Genomic DNA, 20,852 nt, shown 5'->3' with positions numbered 1-20,852 from the left:
ACCGGCCCTGGGCTCCCACTCCCACCCCCTCCCTGGCAGAGATGAAACCCACACAACTGGGGAGGGGAATTTTATCGCTGCTGAGATGGTGACCCTTGGAGAGGGATCCTTCCTGGTCTAGCCCCAGAGTGGGCACAACCCCGGGCAGGGGGAACCTCATGCCTGCACCCCAAATGCTGCCGAGTCAGTCTCAGCCCCGGCCGGGAGGGACCCCTGTCACGGAGGGGGATGGTGAGCAGCGCCCGGGCTCCTGGTGGGAGTTGAGACCCAACAAACTAATTGCAGACGGGGCAGCGTTACCCAGCTGGGCGGGACTGGAATTTGGGAGCTCGAGGGGAAAGGCCCCTGTATCTCACGCCCCCGTCCTGCCCGCCACGTTCATCAGGGGCTCCTAGAGTATCGGATGAGCTGCAGCGGTGGGAGCATGTGCGGGGGGCAGCTAGAGTCCATGCACCCAGGCATAGGCTCCCAAAGGGAGAGGACGGGGGTGCCACCACCCTGAGATCTCTGCACCCTTAATCCGTCACGCCGAAGCCCTGGGGCATGATCCGTGGGTGCAGGGAAAGACAGAGGTCTGTCCTAACCCAGAAGCTGCTGTTAAGCCTGGTGGGGCCCAGATCCCAGCAAGGCGATGAACACTAGTGGGGCACGATTACAGTGCTCGTGCCCCAGGCACGGCTCGGTGCCAGCCGCCAGGCTGTTGGCACAAGCTCACTAGTGCCCACAGCGTCACCATTAACAGACCCAAAGAGCTCGTCCGTTCAGACACCATCGCATCAGCATCACAATCTCCTGGCTAGTGGCCCAAACGCAGCTCACCACCCCATGCGGGGGGCATCACCCCAGGGCCCACGATTTCACTAGTGCCCCGGTTTCACCATTAGCGTCTCCGCTGCAGCTCGGCATCAGGGTTTTCCCAGTGCCATGATTTCCCCTGGGACAGGTGTGGGGTTGGCAGCGAGGGTCTCGCACCAGGAAGTGAGTGCTCACGAACAATGGTGAAGGGAAGCCAGGGCAGACCGCAGCTCCCCCACCCAATTCCCTCCCCAATTAATTTTAGCACCAGTTGCCTGGCTGCAATGTAACCCACTGACCCCTAGCAGCCAGCGCCCCCTGCCCCCTCATGGCATCCCCCTGCCCATGGAGACTGGTGGGGGGGCATCTTGCACCTCTGCTAAAAATGAAACCTGGGGGCTTGAACAGACCAGCTTCCGGCCTGACGTTTGCATCACGGGGCTGGAGAGGGAAGGGTTTGGGGACGAGGGGAGACAGGGTTGCCACCCCTCCAGGATTGTCCTGGAGTCTCCAGGAATTAAAGATGAATCTTGAATTAAAGATGATGTCACTGGATGAAATACATCCAACCAAAATTGGCAACCCTGGGAGGAGAACTGGACCGGCGGGAAAGGAGATCAAAGAGGCCCCAAAGCTAGGTGGGATGGAGGGATGACGTGCCCCTCCCAAGGCAAGTAGGAGTGGGGGGCATGAGGTGAGGGGGGTGCATGGATCCAGGGTGGGTCAGGGGCCTGGCAGGCTGGGGGGTGGAATAAGGGGTCGAGGGGAACCCCCAGGCTAGGGCGGGTCAGGGTGTAGATCAGGCTGGGGGTTGGGTCAAGTGACATTCCCAGGCTGAGGGTGGGGGTCGGCTGGATAATCCTGAAGGGGTTGGAGCAGGTTGGGAGAGGGTCACTCCCAGACGGGTAGGGTAGATGGGGGGGTGAGTCAAGCCCCCCTCAAAAGGCCACGGGGTATGGAGTGTGGTGGATCAGGCTGGAGGGGTATGGGTCAGGGGATACTCCCAAGCTGGAGGGTGTAGACGGGGGTGGGTCAGTGCCCCCCCAGGCCAGGAGGGGTATGGGGCAGGGTTTGTTGGGGGGCACCCCCAGGCAGGGGGGCATAGACCGGGAATGGGTTAGGCTGCCCCAGGCCAGGGCGGTATGGGGCAGAGTTGGTTGGGGGGTGGAGGAGGCTGGAGAGGGTGTGCGTCGGGGGCACCCCCAGGCTGCAGGGGATGGCGGGGGGGGGGGGATTAGACCCCCCCCCCCCGCCCCCCAACCCAGGATCTCACACCGTCGTCATCACTTTCAGGGAGCCCGATCGGAAGCGCATAATCTTCTTCTTGAGGGCGTGCGAGGCCTTGATCTTGACAAAAACCTTGGGCCGCCCGCCGGCCTGGCCGGGCCCCGCGCTGGCGACTAGCTGCGGCGACAGCTGCTGGGGCCAGACCAGCCCGCTGCTCTCGTCCGTGTCGCTGGAGCCGGTGCTGAAGGCGGGCGAGCCGCCCTCGCTCAGGCTGGACTCGCTGTCGCCATAGGCCAGTCCCTCCTCCAGCCGGCACACGGGGGCCCGCCGCGCCCCGCCGCCCCGCCCGCCCGAGCACTCCGAGTCGCTCCCGGCGTAGCCGTACAGCACGTTGCGGGGGGGCGAGGCGGCGCCCGGACCGCTCCGCCCCGCCCGCCGGCTCCGCCGCGGCTCCCCAGCGCCCGCCTCCTCCTGGCAGATCTCCGCCGTCGAGCGCCACTTCCGGTAGCCGGCGGCGCCGGGGTGGGGGCGGCGCTGCCGGGACGGCTTGAGCACCACCTCGTCCCTCTCCACCGTGTGGTACTTGGTGCCCGAGGCGCCCGGCTTGTTCAGGAGGCTGTTCTCCGACTGGGAGCGCGCCGCCTTCTTGCCCCGGGGGGAGCCTTTCCTGGCACTAGCCCGGCGCCCCCCTGGCACTTCCCCACCTTCCTCGGTGAAGCGGCACTTCTTGGGCATCGCCGCTGCCCGAGGCCTCTCCCTGGGCGTCACCGGGGCCCGCTCTGGTGACAGCTCCACCGAGCGCCCCTTGGTGAGGGGAGGGGGCTTCTTTTTGGCCCCTCGGTGGGCCTGCTGGGCACGGGGGGGCTGCTGGGCCGGGATGTACTGCGCCTTCACCATCTGGCAGGCCCCGTCCTCGGTGCAGGCCAGCGGGGGGCGGCCCCCCCTCTCCTCGTAGGGAGCGGGTTCCTGGCCATTCCTGGCGTGGGCGCCGTCCTCGCCCGGCCCCTCCTCGTAGTGATCCACCGACAGGGCAGGCCGGAGGTGGGCCAGCGCCTGCAGCTTGGGGGGCTTCTTGAGGCTGGAGTGGGGGGGGGCGTAGCCTTCGGGGGGCCCCTTGCCGGCCAGCGTCCTCTCGGCCGCGGCGTCCCAGGACGACCAGATCCGGGCAGCCGCGCCGGCCCCGCCCTCGTAGCCGCAGGGCGAGGGGGTGCTGCTGCCCCGCTCCATGGCCGGGGGGTGCTTGCGGTCCGCCTGGGGGCCCAGCAGCTCCGAGGGCCTCTTGCAGAAGCTGTTCTGGCGGGCCACTGCCTTGGCAGGCGGCTCGGCGTTGAGGCTAGTCCGGGGCTTGCCGCCCCGCGCCAGCTGGCTGCGCCGGCGGATCAGCCGCGAGATGTAGCTCTCCACCTTGTGGCAGTGAGCGGCCTCAGGGTAACAGGTCAGCTCCTGTCCCCCGAACTCCTCCAGCCCCCCGGCCTGCTCCGCCCCATAGGCCAGGCCCGGCGAGAAGGGGGTGGCGTCGTAGAGGCGGCCGCGGAGCAGCGGGTTCTGCATGGCCACGGCGTGAAGGGGACTGGGGTACAGGAAGGGGTCCAGGCTGTCCCGGGGCGGGAGGCGCGGGGGCGGCTCGGAGGGGTAGTCCTGAGAGCTGGAGTAGGGGGCCGAGTAGGAGCGGGGAACCATGCCCCACCCGGCACTGTCTTTGCCACTGCTGCCCACCTCGCCTGTGGGACAGAGAGAGACGGACTGAGAGACAGACCCGCGGACAGAGGGAGGGACAGACCCATGCAGGGAGGCTCCAGCTGGTGGGGGCAGTGCTCGGCCCTCTTCGCTCCCATAGGGACGAAGGCAACCCCAGAGACAGGCCAGCCCCGTTCGCCACCCCCCAACTCTCCTTGGCCAAGACCGGACAGTCCCTGACAACCCATCCGGCCCGGTATTCCCCAGGACCCGACCCACAGCCCCCATCCGGCCCGGTATCCCCCAGGACCCGACCCATGGGCCCGTCCGGCCCCATATCCTTCCCTCCCCCCACCAGCTCAGCAGGGCGACCCCAGCCCTGCGCTGGTCTCTCAGGAGCCAGGCAGCCGCTCACCCACGGACTTGGGGCGCTCACTGGCGTAGCTGCCACGCGACTCGGCCTGGCCGATGCGGGAGCAGGAGCCGGAGACGGAGGGGAAGCCGGAAGAGTCCCCGAAGCCGGAGGCCGGCGAGTCTGAGGCCACCGCGGAGGAGGCACCCTCGTAGAAACCTGCAAGAGATGTCAGCTGTGAGCTGAGGGGGCAGCTGTGAGCTGCGGGGGGCAGGGATGGATTTGTGGGACAGCCATGAGCTGGGGGGCAGGGATGGACGTGGGGGGGCAGCCATCAGTTGGGGGGAGGGGATGAGGCAGCCATCAGCTGGGGGCAGGGAAGGGAGAGGCAGGTGATGCGGGGGGCAGTGATAGACCAGGCTGGAGGGGCAGAGGGAAGACAAGGAGAACTGGGGAATGTGTGGGGGGCACTGGCCCCAGAGCAGTAGAGGGGACTGGTCCCATGTTCTGTGGGAACTGCTGATGGGGGCAGGTCGGGTCAGCTGACCGTGGACCTGCGACGGGGGATGGGAGCAGCCCATGGGGCAGCCAGCCAGCCCGTTCCCTGGGAGGGCCTCAGCTTGGAATCTGGGGTGTGAGAAGCAGTTCTGGGGTCCCCTTTCCCTGCAGGGATAACTGGGGGTGAGGGTCGGCTGCATCTCTCCCCCGATCTGAGACACACCCCCCCCCCATATCACACCACCGGGGTCCCTACCCGAGCTGGGCCAGCTGTCCGTCTCGGCTGCCTCCCCACAGGCCTTTTCGGGGTACAGCCGCAGCCCCCCTACTTGCTGCTCCAGTTCCCACATCAGCCCGGGCAGCGCATCCTGGAAGGGAACCAGAGGGGGGGGGGGATGTTAGCGAGGCATTGATACTCCAGCAACAGGAGCCTTCCAAGCCCCCCCATTTGGGGGGGTTCAACTACCCCCCTAACAGTGCCCCCCACCCAGCAGCCACTGCTGCACATCACCCCCCTCAGCCCTCTCCCAAAAATCAGGGCTCAAACTGCCACCCCCCATCAGCGGTAGATAGTCAGGGGGGGGTCAGCTAGCCCCTGAGCGCCCCCACCATGTTTACATTCAGTTGAACTTTGCACCCTGGGGGAGGGGATATCATGGCGGGAGGGGGGATGTGCCGCAGACAGCCCACATGGGGGGGTAGGGTCCGCTGGGTGACCTTTGACCTCCAGACAGATGGGTGTGGGGAGACAATGAGACCCATTTGGGGCTGTCGCTCAAACTCTGCTGGAGACAAAAGTGTGTGTGTGGGGGGGGGAAGACGTCCTCACCCCAGGGAAGGGAGGGAGCTGACAGCTCCAGGGCTGGGGGGGAGGGGAAACAGCTACCACCTGGCCCCACTGCATTGGGATACCCCAACCCCCACCCCCAGATATGGGGTGTGCAGCCGCCCAGGGAAACAAGGCCCAGGGAGCCAGGAGACGGGCCCCAGGCTCTTTGGAACCTGTGCTGGCCTCTACCCTGCCCCATAAGGTCAGGAAAGCAGGAGGCAGCCGGATCCCAGAACTCCTGGGCCCAACGGAGGTGGTGGGAAACTTCCTGAGCTGCAAGGAGCCAGGGTGGGCGCCGGTGGTGGTGGTGGGGGGGTTCTGTGTTCGGGGCCAGAGCCAGTCGGGATGGGGCGGGGGAGAACAAGAGACGGAGAGAAAGAGAAAGGAGGAAAAGGAGGAGAGAAGAGAAGGAGAGAGAAGAACAGGGAGAAAAGGAGAGAAGACGTCACGAAAAACACCTTTATTCACATCAAATTTCATTAAAACTTTTGAAAAATGTTCTAAAATACCAAGACAGGAATAAAACAAAGCACAACACAGCCAGCGGACGTTAAACCTGGATCCCTAAAGCATCGGCGCCACCACGTTCAGGCAAACTCTTAACACCCCACGTCAACCGAACAGCGGCCTGGCTACAAGTCAGTTCAGCCCACAGCCCGGGCCACCGTCAGCCCCAGCCCGTGGGTTCCGGTGACATTTCAAACCGGCTCTCCTGCCCCAGGAGAGAGAAGGAAAAGACAGGGGAGGAGAGAACGAACGGGACAGGCGAAATCGAACAAGAGGGCGCGAGAGGGAAAAGGAGAGGTGTGTTGGGGACGGACGGACAGATGGGGTTACGTGGGGATAGACAGACAGAAAACACAACAACAAAAGGAGAAAAAAACGAGTGAGAGAATGAACGAGTGGGGGAAAAGGAGAGAAAGGAAAGCCTCCCCTACCCCTCCAACATAGACCACCCTGGGGAGAGCTCCCCAGCCCTGCACTGGGGACACGTGCACACATACCCCCCCCCCATCCCCGTGATCTCTGCTTCACGCCTGGCTGCCTTCCCCTCTGCCTGGGGTGAATTTCAGCTCAAAGATTGAGGGGGGGGTTCATTTATCATGGCTCCTGGGGAAAGTGGGGGGGCGACACCTGGTCAGCGCCGGAGGAAATTAATTATTCCTCCTACAACGGCAACGTCGATGAATAAATTACAGCTCAGGGGGCTGCAGACAAAGGGGCCGTGGGGCGGGTATTGCCATCCTATCCCAGATCCACCCCCGTACTCAATAAATACAGCCCATGTCCCCCCCCCCATCACTAGTGACATTCAAAATCAGGGATTATCCTGCTGCTCTAGGGACATCTGATAAATCTCTCCACACCCCCACCCCCACGGAAGGGGCGATGCCCCCCCCCATTCCTGACCTCCAACCCGGCACCTAACCGTCCCCCCCCTGTTTCCACCGTCTGTCTCCCAGAGGCCCTCGGTGTCAGGCTCATGGGTGAAGTCCGGCCATTTTGTGAAGAGGCTGGATGTAAAAATGGCAAATTTCCTAACTATGCCCCCCACCTCAAAAAAACTGTAAAACTCTGGGGGGGGGGGCTGAGGGTTTGTTTTCTTCAGGTCTTTCGGCGTCAGCGTAGCAGGGTCTGGATAGCAGAGAAAGAGCAAGGCTGGTGAGGGAGGGGGAAGGATAGCCTAGCAGTCCGGGACTCTAGCCTCAGACTCCACCACAGCCTCCCTGGGTGACCTTGGACACCAGGCTCTCTGTGCCTCAGTTTCCCCCATCTGTATAATGGGCATAGCTGCCTTGCCTCATAGGAATGCTGGGAAGATCCTTACATTAAAAGTTTGTGGGGTGCTCAGGTGCTATATTAATGGGGCAAGAGCAGGACCTGAGATGATTGTTACATGGACTATCCAGAAGGGGGCAGCACTCACAAGCCAGGCCAGAATTTCCATTTAGCGACCTAAATGAATTGAGTGCCGAGGTCCCACGTGTGGATGCTGGGCTTTGGAAAACCGCTGGCCCTCAATGGCCTTGGCCACTGGACCTTCTGCCCCATCAAATCCTCCAATGGCGCTAGTCAGGTTCTTATCCTACTATCCCACGCCCATCCCCACAGTATCTGGGCACCTTACTATAAGGGGGCATGTAGGCACCACATTAAGTACACATGTAAGGGCTGAAACGACCTGCATGCATCACCCATGTGTTCGCTGCACTTTTCCCTTCCCAGAAGGCCAGATGATCCAGCCATACAGGTCCCATGGCCGAACCGGCAGCCATTGGGGTTTTCACTGCGGTGTCGGCTAGCCCTGCTCTGAGTTAGGCTGTTGGCAATTTGACAGTCTAATCACTAACTCATGCTCCTCTCCCAGAGTGAGGAATGGAACCCAGGAGTCCTGGCTCCCAGCCCTCCTGCTCTAACCCACTAGACCCCGCTCCCTTCCCAGAGCCAGGGATAGAACCCAGGAGTCCTGGATCCCAGCCCCCTTCCTCCTACCCACTCCAATCCACTAGACCCCACTCCCCTCCCATAGCTGGGAACCCAGGAGCCCTGGGAGTTAAAATGCCAGCCATAAAGGTCTGTTTGGTCCTACAGCATGGAAAGAATTTTTTTCAAGGGGCCCTATCAGAATAAAAACCAAATTATTGTCTTTGAGATACTGATGTCCGCTAAGGGTCTGGGCCCCCAACTGGTATAAATGGGGGTCACTCTATTGGAGTTGGCCCAGCAACACTGGAATGAATAGAACCAGATCCTCAGCTGGTGTAAGTCAGCATCACTCCATTGGAGCAAACAGCGCTGCACCAATTTGCACCAGCTGAGCTCCTGGCCCAAAGATTTTTAAACCGGAAAACAACTTTAAAATCCCCCCCTAGGAAGTGACAGATCCCAGCAGTGCCCCATATTGCCCAGCAGCCCCCTCCCCGTGGCTAGTCCAGGTATTTCAGAGGCAGGTGCAAGGCACTGTGGATAGGACTGTGACCAACTAACCTGCCTATGAGGGAAGTTCTCCCAATCTCCATCCGTTTGCAGTGGGATTATACACCGAGGCAGGCGGATTTATATCCCATGTACATTTTCATCCCAGCGCGTGTAGCCGCAACCGTTCTTATTATTCCTATAAATGGCTAATCCTTTTTGGAATCCTGCTAAGCTCTGTAATATCTGGTGCTGGCGCATTTCAAACATCTAAATCCACACACACAAATGTGTTTGAAAAACCAATCCCGATCCAACTGCCAGCAGCCGCGATTAGCCTCTGGTAAAGGATGGAGCTGAAAGATACATCCTGGGATACAACGGCAAGGAGCACTAGATCTGTGATTTGCATGGGTGTGTTATCGGCAGCCCAGATAGCAATGTCAATCGTTAAGGTTGTCTGACAGTTTCCATTATAAGAGCCTGTTTTCGGTTACTTATAACTTTAGCTGTTCAGGTTGAAATTTTCCATGTGGGTGTCAGCCTCCGGCTGAATTTTTCTGGAAAGTTTCAGCTAAAACAGGTCAGCTGTTTTTGAGAACAAAGTTAGGGGGGAAATACAGCACTTTGGCCATGCTCCCCCCCCCAAAAAAAATTTTTTTTTTCTTCCAGCCATTTGTTTGAGAAGCTCTAGTGCCCCCATGCTTTGGGGCAGGGACTTGAAATCTGGCAGAGGGGCCAGGGATGTGCCTTCTGCTGTTCCCCTGAGAATCTGTCCTGTGTGCCAACCAGACTGCCCATGCACCATCCCAACAGAGCAATTGAACATGCTCCAGCCCAGGGCTACAGGGGCTGAGCAGGACTCCTGGAAATTGCTCCTTGGGGATGCTGGGGGGTAGCGGGGGCAATGCAGAACAAAGAGCAAGGAGATTCTCTCCGGCTCTCCGAGTGCTCCCCCTGTTGTTACCATGCAGCATGGAAGAGGAGACAGCTGCCAGGCTGGAATGCAGAAGGGTGAGGAATGAGAAGGCTGGATGGGGGGAACGGAAGAGAGGCAGGTAGGAAGAGGGAGTGGGATAGGAGGAGGACCAGTCATGAGCCTCAACATCCCTCTGGTGTCAGAATATAGCTGTGAAACCCACAGTCAACATGTGTCTCTCCTCCCCCTCTAGTGGCAGATCCACATAGAAGATAACAGCCTACTACTGCTACCAGGACTGCGCTGTGAATCCAATGACCCCAACCCTGATGACACCCCGCATGTGTGGGAGGATCAATATGGCTCCACAGTATGAAATCCTCTCCCCTCCCAATTTTTAAAATCATATGAAACCACATTTAAAAAAAAAAAAAAAAAAAAAAAACTCTGCATAAAGAGGCCGGGCATATATTTAAATCTAGCCTACTTTCCTCCTGGCTTCGTGGCTAAGATTAGTTGCAGCGCAATATCAGGCAACCTGCCTCAGGGAAATGGATCTGATCTGGTTAGAGATTGCAAAGATCCTATTTATGCGCTGGGTTTCCTGCCTCGCTCAGGAACCCTGGAACACAGCTGGGTTGTTTTCACTCCGATTCTAATCAGTTCCACTTCTTGCCTCTCACCAGCACAGGGCAGCAAATATAATCATGTATGCGGTACTCGACACCTCCAGGATACTGTATAAATATTAACCCTTTCTGCTCCCCAGCTCCGCGGTTTCCCTGGTTTACAAATTGGGGAAACTGAGGCATATTGACTTTCCCTACAACCAGAGAGTCAATGGCGGAGCTAGGAATAGAAGCCAGGAGTCCTGGCTCCCACTCCCCTCCCAGATCTGGGAATAGAACCCAGGAGTCCCGATTTTCACATCCCTGCTCCTCTAGCAATTAAATCCCATCTCTTCCCCTTTAAAACTAAACATAGTTTGCGCCGTTCTCCAAAAGAGAGCTCAAATGAGAACCAGGTGTGGGGCTCCTCCACATTCATTCTGCACAGCGCCACTGCTCTGAGCTATCCCTCGCCGAATTAAAGATCGCACCGGGGAGAGCGTATGGGATAAATTACAGAACAGAGTCACATCCAGACATCGGGGGGGGGGAATACATTTAGACAGGACGCCCTGGAGCCACAGTCAGAAAGGCAGAGGAATTGTGACAATCTCAGCTGTACTCGGGGTTCTGTGAAGACAGGGGAAGGAGATCTGGGGTGGGATTGGTGGAAACTCTGCAGGGAGTGACTACAGGGGGGTGGGGGGGCTGGGGCTCTACTGTGGTGATTCGGAGATTTTAAGCTGAGAAGGACCATCATTCTGATCAGCCTGTCTGACCTGTATAACCTAGGCCAGAGAATCCCCTTCCAGCCCATATCTTGTGGTCGAGCTAGAGCGGGAAAGAAATGTCCGATTTCAGCAGAAAGCCTCCAAGCGGTGGAGAATCCACCACTGCCCCTCAGTCAGTTGTTCCAATGGTTAGTTCCTTTTCCTGTTAAAAACTGGAGTCTTATTTACTGTCTGATTTTCTCTAGCTTCAGCTTCCAGTCACTGCCTCTTGTTATGGCTTGTCTGGTAGGTTACCAAGCCCTTTACCCCAGAGATCTCCCCCTGTGGATGCTTATCCACCCAGACCAAGCTGCCTCCTAGCTGTCCTTTCAATAAGCTAAAGAGACAGCTCTCTCCCTCTCGTGCTGGGAGGCGGCTTTTCCAGATCTCGACTTGCTCACCTCTGAACTCTCTGTGAGCTTTCCCCCCTCCTTTCTGGAGTGTGGACACGTTATCCCGGTAGCTGTATACAGAGGTAACGCTGGGGGCTAGTCAGAAAGCACAAATCCCCGTCCGCAGAAAATGTCAAGGTTTCGAAATTTGTTTTTATTTCACACTGGAACGAACCGAGACCTTTTGAAATTACTCACAAAAACTCCACGGGGGGGAACAGAGAGAGAGACAGACACACAAAGAGAGAGAGCCTGGAACAGCCAACAGTCCAGAGGTTAGGAGGCGTTCCTGGGATATGGGACACCCAGGTTCAAGTCCTCTGGGAATAGGACTGGTGTGAAGAAAGGGATTAGGGAAGCGCTATTTGCCCCTTCACATCACACAAGAACCAGGGAGTCGCCCAATGAAATTAATAGGCAGCAGGCTTAAAACAAATAAAAGGAAATATTTCTTCACCCAGCGCACAGTCAATCTGTGGAACTCCTTGCCAGAGGATGTTGTGAAGGCCAAAAGTATCACTGGGTTCAAAAAAGAACTAGATAAGTTCTTGGAGCACAGGTCCATCAATGGCTATTAGCCAAGATGGTCACGGGCACAACCCCGTGCTCTGGGTGTCCCTAAACCTCTGACTGCCAGAAGCTGGGACTGGGCGACAGGGGATGGATCACTCGATAGTTGCCCTGGTGTGTTCATTCCCTCTGAAACACCCGGCACTGGCCACTGTCAGAAGACAGGATACTGGGCTAGATGGCCCCTTGGTCTGACCCAGTCTGGCCATTCTAATGAATAGAACCCAGGAGTCCAGATTCCCAGTCCCACCTGCTCAGCACTATCCCTGTTTTACAAATGGGGAAACTGAGAACATAAGAATGGCCGTACCGGTCAGACCAAAGGTCCATCTAGCCCAGTATCCTGTCTACCGACAGTGGCCAAATCCAGGTGCCCCAGAGGGAGTGAACCTAACAGGCAATGATCAAGTGATCTCTCTCCTGCCATCCATCTCCATCCTCTGACAAACAGAGGCTAGGGACACCGTTCCTTACCCATCCTGGCTAATAGCCATTAATGGACTTAACCACCATGAATTTCTCTCTTTTAAACGCTGTTATAGTCCTAGCCTTCACAACCTCCTCAGGTAAGGAGTTCCACAAGTTGACTGTGCGCTGCGTGAAGAAGAACTTCCTTTTATTTGTTTTAAACCTGCTGCCTATTAATTTCATTTGGTGACCCCTAGTTCTTGTATTATGGGAATAAGTAAATAACTTTTCCTTATCCACTTTCTCCACATCACTCATGATTTTATATACCTCTATCATATCCTCCCTTAGTCTCCTCTTTTCCATAAGACATACTGACTTGCCTAAGATCAGAGAGCCAATAGCAGAGCAAAGAATGGAACCCAGGAGTCCTAACCCCCAGCCGCCCTTGTTCTAACCCCCTGCACCCCACGCCCCTCCTAGAGCAGGAATAGAACCCGGGTGTCCTGACTCCCAGCCCCCTGCTCTGACCCACTAAACCCCACCAGAACTAGGAACAGGACCCAAGGGTCCTGACTCCCCCTGCCCCATCCTGCTCTAACCATTACTCTCCACTCCGTCCCTTTAAAACTAAACATGGATTGCTCAGTTCTCCTGCCTAGAGCACTAGAATGAGAACCAGGCATGGTCCAGCCCAGGGAATTGAACCGGTGTCTCCCATTTCCCCGAGGAGCGCCCCACCCACCAGGCTGGAGAATCAGCCTCGATCTCACCCCTTTGTAGAAGTCATTAACTAGCCAAAAAGAGAGACTGGGTAGCCCGGTGGTCAGGGCGGTCGCTAGGGATACAGCAAACCAGGTTGAAGGCCCTACTCCAATGCCAGCCAATCAGGGCCTTGCACTTGAAATGGTTGCTCAGACGGTTTGTCAGGTCGAGGATGGGATTGACAGGGTGCGTCTACACTGCACTGCGAACCTGGGTCTGTGGACCCCGGCATGTGGACTCGGCCTTTCCAGGCCCATGCTTGAGCATCCACACCGCTTTGCAAAGCTTACAAGTGCTGGGCCAGGGTCTCTCAGCCGTGCTAACATGTCCACACGGCACTATGTGGTCTGCAGCCCGACTCGGGCTGTGTCCACACTGCAAAATGATGGGGCTCGGGCCTGAGTCACACCAGGAGCAGGGCTTGGATGCACCCCACTAGCAGGGTCCTAGGTGAGTGCTTACTGACCCAAGCCAGAGCAATTTGTGTGTGGACACAAGGGGGGGGGGGCATTGGGCTCAAACCGGAGTCAGAGCCTGGACTGAGTGTCCAGTATAAACGTGCCAGACGACAGCCACCGTGACCCCTCAGTCTGTTTCGGAGCCATTGCTTTCCAGGATATAGTCCCCCTTGTAGTTGCATTCTTTGCTCCTAGACACACGATCTTGCATTTGGCTGCATTCAAACGCATGTTTGGATGTTGGAGCAATAAGGAGACAAAGACACAAGCCAGACCTCGGCAGAGCCGTTATCGTCCAGCTAACGGCCGTAAGCAGGGAGGTGGGCGCAGCGGAGCTAAAGCAGAGATCGCAGCAACCAGAAATGGAAAAGTGCCGTCAGATCCCATGACTTCCCGGGCGCCAGGGCTTGGCTGAATCCAGCCGGATAAAACTCTGCGCCTTTCACGGCTCAGGTCAAGGTTAAAAAAGGGTTAAAATGTAGAATTCAGTTAAAGTAACCTCAATGCAGCAACCCAGCTTCCCGCAGAGCCAAGGGCCAGGCTCTGGACGTGTGGCTAGCGCAGCAAATGGATGGTGGCTTGGATGCCGTGCGAGTCTCTAATCTGCATGCCACACAGGCACTAGGAATTTGGCCTAGGACCTGCTGGGCCGGATTCGACCAGCACCTCATCTAGCACAGTATTGTGAGGCCCAATTCCCAGCTATCCTACCCCGTGTTTGTGGCAGTGATGGTGGGAGGTGGTTTTAAGCCCCTTTGCACAGTGCCTCCCCCCCCCGGTCATATTCTAGGCCTCCCCCAGCCCCCAGGATTAGCTAGTGCAGCCTCAGGGCTACTCTCATTCACACGCTGTTGCCTCTGGAGGACAGAGAATAGCCACAGCGCAGTGTGCTCCGACAATGCCCCCCAATGTCGGGGGCTGGGATCAAGGTCCTCTTACCCCAGCTCCACACTGGCTGGGGAGAAGCCCTTGCGGGGGAGGGACTCTCAAGGGGCCGTTTCCACCCATTTTAAGTCCGGCGCAGGATAAAAGGCCTGAGCATGCCCGAGCATTGGAACTGTGTCTGTGACAGCAGCAGCTGCTTCCGAGGAAGGTGCAAGAACCGGTCTTCCTGCCCCCTCGATGGGCAATGATGGAATACCCGGCCGAGAGCAGAAGTTCCTGACAGACCCCTGGGTTGGCGTATGCCCTGACGCATGAAGGCTTATATCCCTTCTACCAAAACTTCCTATTCTTCTTTTATATGGAAAACTTGTAACCCTTCCTTTAAAATCCTGCTATGCTCTTGGCCTTAATAATATCAAGTGGCAGGGAGTTCCATAGGATACCACAGTAGGGGTTTCTCTCTCTTTCACTTCCTGCCAGGTTTCAATGTTCCACCCTTCACCGAGCCAGCAGCCAGAGGTGGCTTCAGATTCATTATGCCTACTAGCAGAGGCTGACCCAGAAGAGCAGAGACGGGGGAAGCGTCCCAGCCCCCATTCTCGTCTCCCATAGTGGGAGAACGGAGGCATGGGCTGGTCTCGCTAGGTCTTTACGCCCCCCTCCCCCATATTTCAGATCAGCATCTGGCTTGCAGGTTTATCCTTCTGGCTAGTAAATCTCCCAGCTTGGCCATATTGGCTAGCACATCCAACATTGTACTAGCCTAGGAGGTAGAAAGGTTGGACCAGCTAGAGGCAGCCTGGCTCGGTGGATAGGGCACCAGTCTGGGAGATAGGTGCCCTGGCTCCATTTCTGGCTCTGCCCAGACTATATGGCGTTGGCAAATCACTTCTCTCTGCTTCTCCTGCCTAGACGGTGAGCTCTTTGGTGCAGGGACTTTGTGGCCGTGCAGCGCCTGGCACACTGGCCCCTGATCTCCACTAGGTGGTACTGTGATATACAGTGATAAATAATAATCCAGCGTTGCCGATTCTTGCACTTCAAGACCCAGCTCCCGGAGTCATGGGAGAATATCTGCTTCCATTTTTTTTCCCTTAATGAAGTAAGGGCTTGTCTAGATGAACTGTTAGCATGCGACAAGCTGGGGCGTGAATCTACCTGGCAGTAGCCTGCCATGCACTAACTGTCCCAGACTGCGCTTTGACCTACCCCAGATCTAAGTCTGTAGGGCTTGTGGTAGAGGAGACAGAGCTAGAAAATGGGATGCCCTAAAGGCTCATGGAGAGAATCCCCCCCCCACCCCATTATTTGGGAAAGTCTGGTGATAGTGTAAGGCCATCTCATGATTCTGGGGGGAGCTGACACATGAGTTTTGGGGCTGGCACCACCCTACAGGTGAATGGGGAGCAGGGGGGAGCCTCACTCTTCACCATGAAATCTCACAGGGCACAGGAGGGCAGGTTCACAACTCCCATTTTACAGCTAGGGAAACTGAGGCACAGCCACTCACCCAGTGGCTGAGGCAGGAAGAGAACCCAGGTCTCCTGAGTGCCGGGCCAGCATTTTAGCCACTAGGCCACACTGCCTCCAGCTCAGGTGGTAGCAGGGCAGGCCAAAGCACGAACTAAGTAGTTAGTTATGGCTGGTCCCCGCGGTGCAGTTCAGCGCAGACTGCTCTCCTCGCCGTTACAGCGAGCTCCTTTAGCACACCGGATCCTGATAGCCAACCGCCGCCAAGGGGATTGCAGCCTGTAATCAGCTTGAGCTTTGTATCGGTTCCCTCTGTCTCGCTCTTGCGTTCCCTTAAAGAAGCTGCCGCTCCGCGTTCTCCCCCCGCCCTCCCCCCACCGCCAAGAGGAGAGGAGATGACGGACCATAAAAGTCTATTGGAGGGAAGCACAGCTCCCATTTCTCCACAGGAAAATTCCTCTTGGACAGTCAAGGCTGCTTTCCTGATCGGAGAAATGGGGAGGAGAAAAAAGGAACAACAGTTGGAGACGTACGTTGCACACACGTGTGTAAAAAACACCCAGCACAGAGGAAAGCGCATGACCCATAGGCCAATGTTTCGCACCAGCATTCAGGACTCCTGGGTTCTATTCCCCGTTGTGTGAGAGAGTGGTTAGAGCCAGGGCAATTGAAAACCAGGACCCCCGGGTTCTATTCCCAGCACCGAGAGGAGAGTGGAGTCTAGTGGTTAGAGCAAAGGAGGCTGGGAGTCAGGACCCCTGGGTTCTATCCCAGCTCTGGGAGGGGAGTTGGGCCTAGTGGTTAAAGCAGCAGGGCTGGGAGTCAGGACCCCTAGGTTCTCTCCCCAGCTCTGCCACTGACTTCTTGAAGGACCTTGGGGGAGTTGCTGTCCCCCTCCATGCCTCAGTTTCCCTTCTGTAAACCAGGGGGCGGGGCCGTACTAACCCGCTTTGCACCCCGTGGCTGAAAAGCGTCATACAAATGGCAAGCATTAAAGGATTTTTAAAAGGAAAAGAACTTAAATAAACTTCCTGTTGCTTATAAGTGCTTCATCCCCATCCCCTCCGTTCGCCTCGGGCACGGACGGCCAGGCTTACAAAGGGATTTAGATGCCTCAAGATGCAGAGAGGCACCAAGCAGGATTTTACAAAAGGGCCTGACCAGTTGAGGTTCCTAACTCCCCTGAGCCGTCAGTGGCTTTAGATTGTTACGCACCAACTCTGCCCTGGTGTAGGGGAATAGACAATGAATGATCCCACCTGACTTACAGGACTGGAATTTCCTAAGGGAGGTAGGCATGTGAATTCCATAAGCATCTAATTCCCCTAGATTATTCCCCAACCATAATTTCTGGAATGAGGTTTAAATCATTAGAACAAGAGCTTGTTAAAAAAAACTACTCAGGTGCTCCCATAGCAACATTTAAGTCCTCCAAAGCTTTCGCTTCACTAACGAGGTAAAGAATTACAATTTTGCTTGGGCGGTTAAAATTAAACCACCGATTTTGACGAAGGACGAAATTTCTCATCTTCTACGCTTGCAAAACCAATTTGTAAATGACCATTAATGGGGCTGGTACTGATTCCTAACTCGCTGCGGGGGGAAAAACACAACATCCTTTCTCAGAACAAAAATCAAGGTTGGCTTCATTGGATGGAGTCTTGAATGAGCATTTCTAGGATCCAGAAGGGACCATTGTGATCATGTGGTGTGAGCTCCTGGATAACCCCAAATTAATTCCGGTTTGAACTCCAGAGGAGCTTTTACAAAAAACATCCATTCTTGAAGAGAAGCATCAGTTTTGGAGGTGTGGAAAGGATCTTGGTAGAGACAGCCTAGGTTTCTTACCGGCAGTTCCACGACTGAATTTCTTTAATTAGCTAGATATGGGGAAATATATATATGGGGGGAGGGGCGGAATTTCTCTCATCGGGTGGGTATTGGGGGTTGCCTATTTTTCTTTAATACCGAATGCCGTTGTGTGCCCTATTCTCTAAGTAGTCTTGGGCCAGGGCACGTGATAAATAAAATCTGAATACATGTATATTTCTCTCCACAGAAGTGCGTGTGGTTTATATACCTAGAAATGATTTTTCCCTGTTAGGCTATGGAAGACCTTAGAGGGATTTGCACTTGAAGCCTGGATCCAGAGGACTTTTGAAAAACTTCCTGAGCTGTTACACCATTGATTCTCGCAGGAGTTACGCCATGGATGATTTAGCCACTGCTATACTTAGCAACATCCCAGGCTGTGCATTCAGCATCTTCTCTGCGGCTTTCCGCCCCCTCGGTAGTTTTTTTTTTTTTTTTTTGCCTTCTTAATTACAAGGGATATTTGCATAAAAGCAGATTCTTTTGTTCCTGCGGCATTTAACAGCTGCTAATGCCTCCACCTGAACTGAAACCACAATCAGCGGCGTGGTAATCTTTCCAGCAAGCCACTGACACGCTCAAGAAAGATAATCTGGAGAAAGGTCTGTGGTAGCTCAGAACTTCCCACCAACAACAGGGATAGAACCCAGCACCTCCTGCCACAAAAGCCCATCTGGGCTGAAGGAGAATCTCCCACAAGGTAGGTGTTAGCAGTACAGGGCTTATGACACTCAGCAGAGCCGTGCCAAGTCTATCCAGAAGACGGCAATGGTGCACACACACTCAGCAGCAGTCAAATGCAGCCACCTCTGGGGGGAGGAGTACACAGCACCAGGGTGGGGTAGATTTTTGGCCCATGGCACCAGAGCATATCCCTGCCCTTAGATTTTTTTTAAGCATCTATTCAGAATTCACAAACTCGCCTTCCATCTGGGCCTGCGACTCACCCTCCAGTCTCAAGGCAACAACGTTTCTGGCAATGAGGCTGGCCTCGGGTTTTAAGGCAACAGGAGACAAGGGTTCAAGTCCCAGCTCTGTCACAAACGGTCCCTGTGTGACCCTGGGGAAATTGAGGTGCAGCACTTGCCCATCTGTAAAATGGGGTGTTGTGAAGATCAGGGGCTCAGTTACCATGGTGATGGGCTTGCACAGTTGCCACGGTGATGGGGCCATACAAGGACCTAGCTAGACAGAAGCGCCATGTGTGATCCTAATGCACAGGGTACGAGAAAGGGACAGACTGAGCTGGAGAGGACCAGACTGGGGGGCAGTCCTTGAATATGCTTCCCCAGCTGAGGAGGGCGGCCAAGGTCCAAGAACACATCAGAAGCTCTCCGGGCTGGGTGATCCAACTAATGTCACTACTTTGGGGTTTCCACGTTGGCTTCACTTTTCTTCTTTCTTGTTTTTCCTTGTCTGAGATCAGGGCCCCGTCACACCGGGCGCTGCCCAGACACACAGTGACCGAGATCAGGGCCGCGACGCACCGGGCGCTGCCCAGACACACAGGGACCGAGATCAGGGCCCCGATGCGCCGGGCGCTGCCCAGACACACAGGGACCGAGATCAGGGCCCCGTAGCGCTGGGCGCTGACCAGACACACAGGGACCGAGATCAGGGCCCCGTCGCGCTGGGCGCTGACCAGACACACAGGGACCGAGATCGGGGCCGCCAGGCGCTGCACAGACACATGGTGACTGAGGAGGGAAGGCGGTAATGGGGTCTGTTTTGGGGTCATATAGGGCGGGGGCTCCCAGGAGGAGAGGGTGTGATGGGGGTCTGTGCTAAGGTCAATTGGGAGGGGGCTTACTGAGGGTGGACAACAGGGTCTGTCTTGAGGGCTCTCTGGGGCTGGGGGAATAACGGGGTCTGCGTTGGGGTGACATGCAGAGGAAGATCCCTGACGTAATGGGGCCCGTCCTGGCACCAGCAACCTCCCCGCCCCATCCATCCCGCTAGCTACAGCTCGCTCCCTCCCTCCCCCGCCAGTCCAGGCCGGAGTTTCGCTCCTTTCGGCACAGCCCCCCAGCCCAGCAGTTATGGCCCATAAGTAATAAAGCAGAGATAAGGCGCAGGAGGGAGCGGTGGGGGAAGGGAGGCTGCGCACCAGGCAGGAGCCTGCCCCCTTGCATCCCTTCAGCATCCCTCGGCGGCCAGGAATGGGGGTGGGGGGGGCAGGCAAAGCGAAACAGCTCCAGCCAGCCCAGCCAAGGGGCCCAGTCCGCCCCCAGCAGCTACCGCCAGGCCCCTGACCATGCAGCTGTCGGTTGCCACCAGCCCTGCCTCATGCAGACAACTCTCAGCCCTCCCCCATCCCGCTGATTTAAAGTCCAGTGGGAAGTGGGGGGGGGGTTGGCTGGCTCAACTCCCCCTCTGTAACCACGGGCTCACCCCCTGCTTCTTGCTACTCCCTTGGCAGCAGCTTCGCTTCAATTCTGCAGCCTCCCCACCCAAGATCGCCCCCCCACACACCTCCCCGCGCCGGGCGCTGCACCGTCTGAGCAGGATTATTACCCCTGTTTTACTGACGGGGAGAGCGAGGCACAGGGAGAGGCAGCACAGCACTTTGCCCAAGGATCCCACCCCCACGGCCCCCAGCCTCAATCGTGAGCCGCCAACAGCTTTTGCCTTTGAAGAAACGAGGAGCAGAGAGGAGAAATCAGAAATCAGCCGGAGCCAGTGGGGCGGTGTGTGGGGGTGGGGGGGTGGGGAGGGGGGGGATGGACGCTGCAGCCGGGGACGCGTGGCTGGGCTTTGCTTTGTCTGAGCATCTCTCCCAAGGAAACCCTAAACCGGGGCCGCTCCGGACGCCAAGCCGCAGCCTCGCGCACCGTCATGTCTCAGGCATGAGCCGACCTCAGCCCGCCGGCCGCCGGCCCATTCCAGACGGCTCACGTGTTTCCCCCCACCCCCGGCAAGACTCCCACACGCCCCAGCTCCATCTGGAAGGCAGGGGACCGACGAGGCCTGCCAGAGCGCATGCCAGACGGCGCATCACGGGAATGGCCAGGCCAAGGCTAAAGACACGGACAATGCTAGCCACCGGCACTCCCCTGAGGAAGTTCACCACACCCCGGGGGCGGGAGGGGGGTGTCCTAACTTCCATCAGCCAGGGCACCTCCCTGAGGAAGTTCACCGCACCAGGCTGGGATGGTGTCAGAAGCCCCCCTCCCCTACACACACACACACATATGGGGGGTGGGGAGCACAGCTGTATGGGAAACAGATTGCCCATCCCTCAAGAATTTTCTATTTTTCTTGTCCCGAATTGGGAAGAAAAGTCAAAATCCTGAAAATTTTCACCAACCAGCAATCCAAAAAGAAGTAGTAGTAGAGGAAATAGAAGCAGAAGAAGACTGGGTCCAATTGAAAGGTTTTGTGTTGATTGAAAGCTTTTTATTCTTATCTGCCTTGTTTACATTCCCCCCCCCCAATTAAACT

At 56.8% G+C, this 20,852-nt stretch overlaps 1 protein-coding gene across 1 annotated transcript in view; it reads right to left on the bottom strand.

Moving 5' to 3' along the window:
• Positions 1–2,062: 2,062 nt before the first annotated feature.
• DACT3 (dishevelled binding antagonist of beta catenin 3) overlaps positions 2,063–20,852 on the bottom strand; it is a 23,668-nt gene continuing 4,878 nt past the window's right edge. The window contains exons 2-4 of the mRNA XM_026658829.2: positions 4,806–4,917; positions 4,115–4,270; positions 2,063–3,743 (exon numbers count right to left, since the gene is read on the bottom strand). Coding sequence (XP_026514614.1) covers positions 2,065–3,743; positions 4,115–4,270; positions 4,806–4,917 — 1,947 coding nt within the window. The 3' untranslated portion in view covers positions 2,063–2,064. The remainder of the gene's footprint in view (positions 3,744–4,114; positions 4,271–4,805; positions 4,918–20,852) is intronic.

This window comes from Terrapene carolina, unplaced genomic scaffold (assembly GCF_002925995.2).
Source record: "Terrapene carolina triunguis isolate 2854851 unplaced genomic scaffold, T_m_triunguis-2.0 Scaffold517, whole genome shotgun sequence".
Classification (NCBI taxonomy): Eukaryota; Metazoa; Chordata; order Testudines; family Emydidae; genus Terrapene; species Terrapene triunguis.
This window is presented reverse-complemented; position numbering and strand designations above follow the sequence as displayed.